Source organism: Saccopteryx leptura, chromosome 3 (assembly GCF_036850995.1).
Source record: "Saccopteryx leptura isolate mSacLep1 chromosome 3, mSacLep1_pri_phased_curated, whole genome shotgun sequence".
NCBI classification, from domain to species: domain Eukaryota; kingdom Metazoa; phylum Chordata; class Mammalia; order Chiroptera; family Emballonuridae; genus Saccopteryx; species Saccopteryx leptura.
In genome coordinates, this window is record NC_089505.1 from 221,609,401 (window position 1) to 221,621,574 (window position 12,174).

The 12,174-nt window shown below is 38.4% G+C and overlaps 1 protein-coding gene across 2 annotated transcripts in view; it reads left to right on the plus strand.

Annotated features, from left to right (window-relative positions):
• The window catches only part of TMEM131 (transmembrane protein 131), a 248,473-nt gene that overhangs the window by 106,184 nt on the left and 130,115 nt on the right, over positions 1-12,174 (plus strand). For both annotated transcript variants that reach the window (XM_066377627.1, XM_066377628.1), the window contains exon 5: positions 6,040-6,163. In XM_066377627.1, the coding sequence (XP_066233724.1) occupies positions 6,040-6,163 (124 nt within the window). The remainder of the gene's footprint in view (positions 1-6,039; positions 6,164-12,174) is intronic.

The following is a 12,174-nucleotide window of genomic DNA, read 5'->3' on the forward strand; positions in this document are numbered from 1 at the left end:
CAGCCATCTTTTCTCTTCTCCTACCCCCTTCGGTTGTTCATGCCATTGTGGTTAAATATCTTCTTTTTCCATAACTCCTTTTTTCAGACATTTATTGCAGACTGTAAAAGATGCTTTGGGTGGAAACTTGGTATATTGAGTTCTTTGGTTTATATAATAATTAAGAGCAGAAAATCTTGATTTCAAATCTAGAGCTTAAAGTAGAGACTTTGAATAGCTTAAAGAAAATGGGAATTGAATAGAGTCGCTAAAAGTGGAAGTCTTTATTGTCAAGTTAAATTTAGTTCATAAAAGGCATTTCTCTCTCACCACCTTTTGTATTCCAAGAAAATCAAGTAGGCCCTTTTTTTTTTAAAGGCATGTTTGGTGCATTTTAGCCTTTCAGTTTCTACTGTTCCACCAACACCCCAGTTTAACCCTCAATCTAAAATGTGTTTAAGAAGTTGGTCAGGTTTTGTGGTAATTGAATGGTACAATGTAGTGCATATTGATTTGGCGCAACTTCCTGCCAAAGTTGTTACTTAGAGTGCTGTGTCACTGTCATTCATAAGGTTTGTTTCAAGGCAGTTGCACAGTCATCTCTAGCTGCTTCCTGGCATTGCATGTCCTCTTTCTGTGGCATAGGAAATTTGCCCTTGACCACAGAATTGCAACTTCTTTTCCAAGCTAGTGTCTAATTCATATCTACTTCTTCATAATTCTTTTGAGCCTCAGACTCTTCTAAAATATAGCTGTGCTGTAACAGTACAGAGAACAGCTGCATATTTGATTCAGCTTGGTTTATATTGCTCACAAAAAATTAGGGGATATTTCAAAATGAATATGAAGCGATAAAATATCCCCTAATTTTTGTGAGCAGTATATAAATAACACACTATTTCCTTTGGCCCTTATTCTGTCCTTGAAGCCACTCATAATAGAAACAAACAGGACTAGCACTGGCAAGCACTTGAAAATTTTTGTTTTATCTTTAAATCTACCTGTCTAGCTAAGCAATCAAACATGCTGCTTATGACAGGCAGCATTCTAAGATAGTCCCCAAATTCATGCCCTCTTAGGGGCACAGCCATCTTCTCCCAGTGCCAGTTCATGAAGCACACTAATCTGACTGTTGCCGGAAACAATTTGAAAATGTAATTAAGTTAGCCTTTAAGATAGGAAGATGAGGCCCTGGCCGGTTGGCTCAGTGGTGGAACGTCGGCCTGGCGTGCAGGGATCCCGGGTTCGATTCCTGGCCGGGGCACACAGGAGAGGTGCCATCTGCTTCTCCACCCCTCCCCCTCTCTTTCCTCTCTGTCTCTCTCTCTTCCCCTCCCGCAGCCAGGGCTCCATTGGGGCAGGGTTGGCCCGGCACTGGGGATGGCTCCATGGCCTCTGCCTCAGGTGCTGGAATGGCTCTGGTTGCAACAGAGCAATGCCCCAGATGGGCAGAGCATCACCCCCTGGTGGGCCGGGTGGATCCCGGTCAGGCACATGCGAGAGTCTGTCTGTCTGCCTCCCTATTTCCAACTTCAGAAAAATACAAAATAATAATAATAATAATAATAATAATAATAAGATACCTATAAAAAAAAAGATAGGGAGATGACCCGGGGGGTCCCACCTGATAACTTGATCCCTGTCAGATCTGGTTGTAGCAGTCAGAGACAAATGTTGGAGATTTGAAGAGTGAGAAGTATTTAATGCAAGGGAGCTTCTTCAGGCTGGTTTTAGAAGTGGAAGGGGCCATGTGTCAAGAGACTGAGAGCATCTTAAATATTGTCAACAACCTGAATGAGCTTAGAAGAGGACTTTGAGCTTTGATGAGTGAGACCCTGAGTAGATAAAGTAGGCATACCCTTTTATACATACTGAACTTTTGACTTGCAGAATTGTAAGATAATAAGTGGGTGTCACTTTAAGCTTCTAAGTTGATGGTAATTTGTTATGTTGCAGAAAACTGATGCTTTGCTTATTTATTTATAAGTAGGCATGTATTGGCACTTGACCTAAGTTTTTCATGGTTTAGTGTGACTTCTCTTTTTAGTTTCCCACTTTATCATGGATTCTGCTCATGTCACCAAGGGAACTGAGGAGAGGATGGGGCGGAGAAAGCTGTTCATATGCGGTCTATAAGCAGGTCTGTCCAAGGAGTGCTCCTTCTGCTTCCTGTAGTGTGGCCTGCCCACAATTACAGGACGCCTGCTGACACTATCCCTGAGATCTTCTTTCCTCTGTTCTTACCTCAGACTTTTTTTTAACAACATAAGTAAATGATCCTTCTTATCTGAGCAAGGGTTAATTTTTGTAGGGTGGGGCCCAGAGCCCTTCCTCTTTGATCCTTGTTAGAAAGGGCAGGGTAGCCCCAACAGCACTGCTAGTCAAGTATTCTGATCCACCCTGTGCTTCCAGGCTCCTACAGCCTCCAAACTTGTTTCCTTACCTAAAAGTCCTCTCCTGCAGGGGGCCTTTCATCCTGTTGTCTTGAGGGATCCCCCAGATTAACTGTCCATCTTACACCCTGTTTTCTTTATCTTAACTAAATTGATTTCATGGAAGTTACAAGAGGAAAAACATTAAGAACAAATTCATAGGGAGGTGAATGACTGGTTTTCAGTTAGCCTGCAGGATATTTGAGTTATAGAAGAGCATATTTGTTGAAGAAAGCACATAATCAGTGAACTTTCAGGATATAGGTAAGACATTTTTATTTCTGTGTACTGTTATTCTACTTGTATGTCTGTATAAAGCTTGAGGAGGAAGAATTTATCTTCCATACAGTCTTTATACAGCTTCTTCCTGCAGCATCATGGCCATGGTTTGAGGCCCTAGCTAGATCTGTGCCTATTCCTCTGTGTTATGGTTCTGTGACCCCCACCTGGGATTGATGAGCCTGTTGGGTGAGGGGTCCGGCTCCTGGGTTTGGAGAGCTTCTGAGGGCACTCACAAACCTCTCTCTGCATGTCTTCTGTCTCTTCCTCAGGCCACAAGCTCTGTTTCGTGGCTGAACTGTGAAGCCACAGAAAGATGTGGTCCTCGTGTTGCCCAAAATGTAAACCATAGGGTGCTGTTGGATAAGCTTTGGCAAGCACTTGAAATTTCTTTTTCTTTTTAAATCTACCTGTCTAGTCAACTAGTCAGACATGCTTCTAGGACAGGCAGAATCGAAGACATCCCCAAATTCCTGGCTTCTGAGGTGCACACACATCTTCTCCCAGTTGTATTTAGTTAAATACTAATCTAGATGTTGCTTCTCTGAGTAGAGCAGAGAACATCTCCTGTGATCTTGCCTTGCTTGGACAATCTGGGCACAGCTTTCCAGTGACTGTGAATGCAGCTGACTCATCTGCTCCTACTTTTGCAAGGGGAGGTAGCGTCTGTGATGATGAGCTCTTGGAAAGCCATGAGGAGTTGGTTTGGGGCTTAGAGGCACCAGAGAACATTTAACCTTAACAACAAAACTTCACGTCAGCATTTTAAATTGTCAAACTGATGTGCAAAATAAACAGCAGTGCAGACTGTTACGAAAACCTTAAAAATGTGTTACAAATGTTTACAAAAGACTTCTTATTTACATAGTTTTTAGACCTTGTGTATATGAATCTGCTTTTGGGGGTAGTATGGAAAGAAGATATTGTTATTCTATTCTAGAAAAGACAAAGAGTTTAAAATAATTCAAGATTCAACAGTAGATGAAGCTATTGAAGAAAATGAGTCAAGTGTGGTGAATTAGATTTTAGTGTTGTTTTAGATGATATTGAAACTTCACAAAGCCTTTCAATCAAGAATTACTTTGGCCCTGGCCAGTTGGTTTAGAGCATAGAGCGTCAGCCTGGCATGCGGACATCCCGGGTTCAATCTCTGGTCAGGGCACACATGAGAAGCAACCATCTGCTTCTCTTCCTCTCCACCTTCTCTCTCTCTTCTCCTCTTGCAGACAGGGGCTCGATCAGTCTGAACATCAGCCCGAGAAAGGAGTTGCCAGGTGGATCCCGGTCAGGGTGTATGTAGGGAGTCTCTCTCTCTACAGTCTTTCCTGTCACTTAAAAAAAGAAAGAAAGTAAGTAAGTCAAAGAATTATTTCGCCTGACCAGGTGGTGGCGCAGTGGATAGAGCGCTGGACTGGGATGCCGAGGACCCAAGTTCGAGACCTCAAGGTCACCGGCTTGAGCGCAGGCTCATCTGGTTTGAGCAAAAGCTCAGCAGCTTGGACCCAAGGTCGCTGGCTTGAGCAAGGGGTTACTCGGTCTGCTGAAGGCCCGCTGTCAAGGCACATATGTGAAAGCAGTCAATGAACAATCAAGGTGTCGCAATGCGCAACAAAAAACTAATGATTGATGCTTCTTATCTCTCTGTTCTTGTATGTCTGTCCCTGTCTATCCCTCTCTCTGACTCTGTCTGTCTCTGTAAAAAAAAAAAAAAAAAAAGAATTATTTCATTTTCTTTTTAAATTTTGGGTTTGGCTCATTATTTTTGTCCATATTTCTCAAATATTTCTACATTTCAGTTTCCATATAGTAACACTTCTAGTTATAGCCTACTATCTCTATTTTTCTTTTGATTTTATAGCTCTATCTTTTAAAATATTCTAAAAATATACTATTGCTGAATTGAGAAGTCAGTTGTGAATCTCCTCTTCCAACTCATTAATAAATTTTTATCTACCTATATCCTATCTATTGCCTTATATGTTATATTTATATACTAGTATTTTGTTTTCTTGCTTCATTTTCCTAATATCTTACCATATCTCCTTTAGTACATTATGCTTATTTTAATTCTTGGTTCAAGAATTATTCAAGTCTGGGGTTTCGGGAAAGACTTCACTAGATGATTCTGTCAGCCAAGCCCAAAATCTCAGTGGAATTTAGACAGAAAGAGTACTCCTAGCTGGGAAATGCCACTTCTTGGCAGAGGGAAAAATGTGCAAGAAGGCTCTTAAAATAATGATAATTATCACTTCTCCCATTTCATTGGCCAAAACAAGTCATATGGCCATGCTTAATCCAGCTAAGTGGAAAAGTGCAATCTTTTCACAGGTTCAGACAGCAAATTGGTGACAAAATTACAATCTATCATGACATTGTACATGTTTTCTAATAGATTGTTCACCTCACAGATCCTGTTATTTTGCCATGTGAACTTCGGAGGTCCTGTCTTATATGCATATTGAGGAAGGACAGAGGGCCAGGCCTTAAGTCTCTGTCTCTTGTGAATTTAAAAAGGGAGATGACTCCCAAGGTGGAGCCTCAGTTGCATACATAGACCATTGAGTGTGTGTTATATTGATCCTTTGAGAGGAGGCAGTTAGTATAGTGTGTTAGAACACAAACTAAAGCCAGATAGTCATGATTCAAATTTAGCATCCATGTATGACTTTGGGCAAGTTAATAAAGTTTACTGTGCCTCATTATCCCCACTTGTAAAATGAGGATATATAATAGTCCCTAGCTCATAAGGTAGATGCCCACATAACTTTGTCAGTTTCTCCTCCTAAATTGAAGAGCATGTGTCAATGGAATTGGGAAGAAGAGGACACAGTTCAAATTAGTGGAAAGGCAGAGTGGTATTACAGAAAGAAATAAAATGACCTGACCAGTTTGTTCCCTGCCTGCTTCCTTACTACATAGTAAGTTTCTTCCAGGCGGAGACTTGCTGTATTATATCCCAGCACTTGGCTCAGTGTGTGGCATATCATTGTCACTTAACTATTTGTTGAATGCCTAAGTACATTTTTATGTGTAACTTTAAATGTAAGTTAATTTAATAAATAGTTTTATATATTTGTCTAATAATTTTAATGTTTGATTTTTTTGTTTTTATTGAATTTATTAGGGTGACATGGTTAATAAAATTATATAGGTTTCAGGCATACCACTCTATACGACATCATCTGTATACTATATTGTGTGTTCACTACCCCAAGTCAAGTCTCTTTCTATCACCATTTATCCCCCCATACCCTCTTTAAGGTTTGATGTTTTAACAACTAGAAATTAACTCAATAACTAGAAATTATCTTTGAAGCATTTGTAACAATTTTCTTTTTTGTTTTTATAGGCCAGTTGGAATGCCAAAAATGGAAAAAGTTTACTTACATAATCCTAGTTCTGAAGAAACTATTACTTTAGTATCAATATCTGCTACAACATCACATTTTCATGCATCATTTTTTCAAAATAGGGTAAGTTATTTATAGTATATTTCTCTTGAATTTGAAATTGAAATTGTTTAGATTTTTTAATGAATAATTTTATTTTGCTGTAATTAAAATCTGGTTTAAATGTTTCAAATTTGTTCTGGATTTCAGTTTAGCCCATTTCCTAAGAATTATCACTTCTGTTACACACATTTTTTTTTCTCAACTTTGAACCTTAAGTGCTCTGAACAATGTAGTCTTTGTATGTTCAGTTTATTTTATTTTCTTTTCTAATAATGGGTAATTCCTCAGCATTGTGTTAGTTTTCTGTTGCTGCATAATTCCCACAAACATGATGGAGTAAAACAAAGCCCACTTATTAGCACATGGTTCTCTACCTCATAAGTCCAGTGGGCTCTTTACTCAGGGTATTATAAGGCTGTAATTAAGGCATTGGCTGGTCTGAGACCTTGACTGGAGTCTTAGGGCAAATCCACTTTTAACTTCATTCAAGTTGCCAGAATTCAGTTCCTTATGGTTGTAGAACTGAGGTCCTTGTTTCTTTGCTACCTGTTGGCCAGGGACTTCTTACAGTTCCTTAGGCACCCACCCACATTTCTTCTTCAGACCAGTGTGTGTCACATCTCCCTCATACTTCAGACATCTTTGGCTTTCTCTTTGGCCACCAGTGGAGAAAATTCTGCTTTAATCATGTCACTGGGTCAGGACCACCTGGATAGTTTCCTTTTGATAAATTCAGTCAAATAACTTAACCTCAATTATATCTGCAAAATCCCTTTTTATCATGTTTTGTAAATAATCACAGGTGTGGTATATATCTCATTGTATTAACAGTCTCAGAGATTAGGCAAGAAGCTGGAGGAGCTATTTTAGGGTTCTCCCTATAAGTATCCTCCAAATTTTTATTTATAATCATATTTTTTAGATAGTATGCAAACTTGTTATTTAAATTGTAGCTTTTATCTGATAAAAGAATTGGATCTTAATAAATTTTGAATTTGAGAAAAATACATCAAGTCTTAATATATAGGCTTACAAAATAATGAACTAAATAGCAGATACCAGAGTGTAGTAAATGAATGGGTCCTAATTTCATCTTTTCAGGGTTCTGACTCTTGAAGCAATATGACTAACTAACTAAGGAGCCATCCTAATGGGGGTGAGGTGACATCTCATTATCATTTTGATTTGCATTTTCCTGATTATTAGTGATGTTGAGCATCTTACCTATTGGCATTTTGTATATCTTCTTTGGGAATAAAATGTCTATTTAGATCTTCTGCCCACTTTTTATTCAGGTTTTTTTCTGTTACTGAGTTGTATGACTTTTTAAGTGTTTTTATATATTAACCCTTTCTCTCATAGATGGTTTGCAAATACTTTCTCCTATTCTGTAGGTAGCCTATTCATTTTATTGATCATTTCCTTTGCTGTGCAGAAGCATTTTATTTTGATATAGTCCTACTTTTGTTAAATTTTTCTTTTGTTGCTTGTTCTTTCAGTGTCATATCCAAAAAAAAATATTTCCCAGACTAATGTCAAGGAGCTTCTTCCCTAGTTTTCTTCTAGGAGTTTTACAGTATCAGATTTTTAAGTCTTAATTCATTTCAGTTTTGGTGAGTGGTGTAAGATAGGGTTCCAGTTTTATTTTTCAGCAGGCAGTTATCCAGGTTTTCCAACACCATTTTTGAAGAGACTGTCTCTCCCCATTGTGTATTCTTGCGTCCTTTGTCAAATATTATATGTTTGACCATATATGCAGGGGACTATTTTTAGGCTCTCAATCCTGTTCCATTGGTTTATATGTCTATATTTATTCTAGTATCATGCTGTTTTAATTACTGTAGTCTTATAGTATAGTTGGAAAGCAGGAGCATACCTCTGGCTTTATTCTTTACATGATTGCTTTAGATATTTGGGGTCTGTTGTGGTTCCAAACAAACTCAATGATATTACTTACTTTGTTTAGTGATTTTGTTCTCTTTAAGTAGATTTGAGTGTATTGTTGTCTACCAAGAGTTAAACCCAAACATTCAGTTACTTGCTTCAAGAAACATACAAACTGAGACCCTTGTAAAAAAAAGAAATGGGGGATGGTTGCAGGTTAAAATTGTTTTGAGTAAATCTGCAAATGTATCTACATATTTTTATTACAGTATACTTTCAGTAAAATTCACCCATTTTAGCCTGACCTGTGGTGGCGCAGTGGATAATGCGTCGACTTGGAAATGCTGAGGTCGCCGGTTCGAAACCCTGGGCTTGCCTGGTCAAGGCACATATGGGAGTTGATGCTTCCAGCTCCTCCCCCCTTCTCTCTCTCTCTGTCTCTCTCTCTTTCTCTCTCTCTCTCTCTCTCTCTCTCTCCCTCTCTTTCTCCTCTCTAAAAATGGATAAAGAAAAAAAAATTCACCCATTTTAGTGTACAGTCATGCACTATATAATGACATTTTGTTCAGTGATTTGACTACATATACAAAAGTAGTCCCATAAGATTATAAGGAGCTGAAAAATTTCTTATCACATAGCAACATTGCAGCTGTCAAAAAAATCATAGCACAATGCATAACTGTTTTCTGCTTTCTCAGTCTCTTGAAAGCAGTGCTATTGGCTAGAAATGTCTGGGACTGTCACCTGGGCCTCAATGAGCTTCCCATAGACATCTTCCTTTAATGCACTAATGTTATGACTGGACCACCCTGTGATTCTTACTGTAATTGCAAGGCGCTCTTTTGTAATAACCATTAGGAAGCTGAAGAGAAATGAATTACTACTGACATACAAGGCATGCCTGGGAGAGAACAACAGGGGCCTGCTGTTCTGTTTTTATTGGGGTTGAAGATGGGAACCCATGGTTTTGTGGGCTCATCTTTATTGGTGAATTTAAAACATCACAAGAGTAGGAATTTAAAGTACAGGAAGAGAAAAAAAACAAGTAACCCAAATGGTCAGTTATCTAAACCCACTAGGATCTCTAAAACAAAAGAGCATCAGTGAGAGTTAGGGTGGGGGTTGCCTCTCTATCAGGCCGTGTGTCTGGCAATGATTTGTTTGGCTTTGAAGCAGATGCCTCTGCAATCAAAGCTTAAGTCAGGCACTTGGATTAAAAAAGAAAAGCCAGTTATAGGGGCTCACACTTACAGTTACTTGTTTGTGGTAATGCTGGTATAAACAAACCTACTGCTCAAGTCCCACAGTATATAGCACATAAAATTACAGAAGTAGGCTGTACCATCTAGGTTTGTGTAAGTGCACTCTACAGTGTTTACACAACAAAATTGCCTAAGCAGCATTTCTCAGAATGTGCCCCCTCCTTAATTGGCATGTGACTGTAGAGTTCTGAGGGTTTGTTTGTTTGTTTTTTGTTTTTGTATTTTTCTGATGTGAGAAGCGAGGACGCAGAGAGACAGCCTCCCACATGCGCCTGACCGGGATCCACCTGGCAAGCCCACCAGGGGGACAGCTCTGCCCATCGGGGACAGCTTCGTTGCAACCAGAGCCATTCTAGCACCTGAGACAGAGGCTGTGGAGCCATCCTTAGCACCCGGGCCAACTTTACTCCAATGGAGCCTTGGCTGTGGGAGGGGAAGAGAGAGAGAGAGAGAAAGGAGAGGAGGAAGGGTGAGGAAGCAGATGGGCACTTCTCCTGTGTGCCCTGGCCAGGAATCGAACCTGGAACATCCACACACCAGGCCAATGCTCTACCACTGAGCCAACCAGCCAGGGCCCAGAGTTCTGAGTTTTGGCAAATGAAAAGGTCATGAAATCAACAACTAATTCAAGTCAAGTCTGGGTGTAGCACATTCCAAAAGGTTATATAAATGGAACTCTGCAATATAGAGGTTTCGAATTTCTCATTTCACATTGATCCACATAGTGTTAGGTGTTTCAGTTCTTTGCACCACTTGATTGTTTGATAATAGTTCATGAAGGCAGCATTACAGTTTGTTTATTCATTCACCAGTTAAGGACATTTGGGTTGTTTCCAGTTTGGAGTTATAATAAATAAAGTAACTATAAACATTTATATGTAGATTTTTGTGTGAACATAAATTTTTATTTTCCTTACGTAAATACTTAGGAGTAGAATTGCTGGGTCATATGTTAAGTATACAGATATGTTTAACAGTTCTTCATGGTAACTACCGTTTTGCATTCCCACCAGAAATGTCTGAGCATTCCAGTTGCTCAGCATCTTTCTTAGCACTTGGCTATTAAGTTTGGATTCATTTGTTTGTTTTATTTTAGTCATTCAAATAGTGTTCTTTTTTATTTTAATTTACATTTACTAATGACTTAAGGATGTTGAGTAGTTTTGCATTGACAGAGTCCTTTATCATATGTGATCCGACCATCTTTCAGGCTGTATCACATCTTTATAGAATCTTTCACAGAACAGAAGTCATTAATTTTCATGAAGTCCAGTTTATCAAATTTTTGTTTTCTAGTTGTAGCTAAGAACACTTTACCTAAACCAAGGTCACAATGATATCCAGGTTTTTTTTCCCAGAAGGTTAATAGCTTGATATTTTACATTTAGGTCTGTGATCTTTTTTATTTTTTTAATTTTTTTTAATTTTTTTTTATTTTATTTATTCATTTTTAGAGAGGGAGAGAGAGAGAGATAGAGAGGGCAAGAGAGGAGAGAGACAGAGAGAGAGAGAAGGGGGAGGTGCTGGAAGCATCAACTCCCATATGTGCCTTGACCAGGCAAGCCCAGGGTTTCGAACCGGCGACCTCAGCATTTCCAGGTCGACGATTTATGTGATCTATTTTTGAGTTAATGCTTGTTTATGGTATGAGATATGGATCGAGTCATTTTGTTTTGCACAAGGATATACACTTGTTCCTGCACCATTGATTGAAAAGACTGCTCTTTTTTATTGAAATTCCTCTGTATTTTGTCAAAAATTAATTGACCTTGTATGTGTGGGTCTGTTTCCTAGGCTCCATTCTGTTCTGACATGCCTACACTTTTGCCAGTACCACACTATAATGATTCTTGTAGCTTTTTAGTAATTCCTAAATTGGGTAGTACCAATTTCTCTTTTTCAAAATTGTATTGCTCTTCTTAGTCCCTTTTCTTGCCATCTAAATTTTAGAATCAGCTGGTCAATTTCTTTTTTAAAAATTTGCTGAGATATTTAATTTTGAATTAATCTTAAATGTAAAGGAAAGTACAGATGTACAGATAGCCCTTTATATATCTTTCACCCAGTTTCTCCTAATGCTCACATCTTATATAATCATAATACAATTATCAGAACCAGGAAATTAACTTTAGTACAATACAATTAACTAAAAAACATATGAATTTCATCAGTATTTGTATCAATATACATTTTCTGTTCTAGGATCTTATTTCACATTGCATTTAGTTATTCTCAGACTGAAATTTTCAAGGCAATTGCATTGTAAATATAAATCAATTTGGAGAACATTAATATCTTAACAATATTGAGTCTTCTGATCTATGAATACGGTATTATCTCTTCATTTCTTCAATCTTCTTTCATTACTTTCAGCAAAGTATTGTAGTTTTCAGTTTATAGAATTTGCATGTTACTAGATTATACCTCAATATTCCTTTGTGTGTGTGTGTGTGTGTGTGTGTGTGTGTGTGTGTGTGTGCGCGCGCGTGCGCATGTTACTGTAAATTACAGTTTAAAAATTAGAATTCCAGTGTTAATTGCTAGGATTGGGAAATACAATTAAACATTCTATGTAGACCTTGATTCTTGCAACTTTGTTAAACTATTTCATTAGTTCTAAGAGCATTTTTTTTATTGATTTTAATTTACTGTGTTTACGTAGATTCAAATGTCCCACTGAATACATCCCCCCCACCCCCATGTTCCCCTCAACATCCCATTTGCTTTTCTGCTCTCTATAACACTGTAATGTATATATAATGTCACCAATCTGTTTCTCTTCTCTGATTCCATCCTTTCATCCCCTTTCCCTCTGTCCGCTTTCCCTCTGGTCCCTTTGATTCTGCCTCTGCCTCTATTCCATTCCTAAGTTCACATTGTTCATTA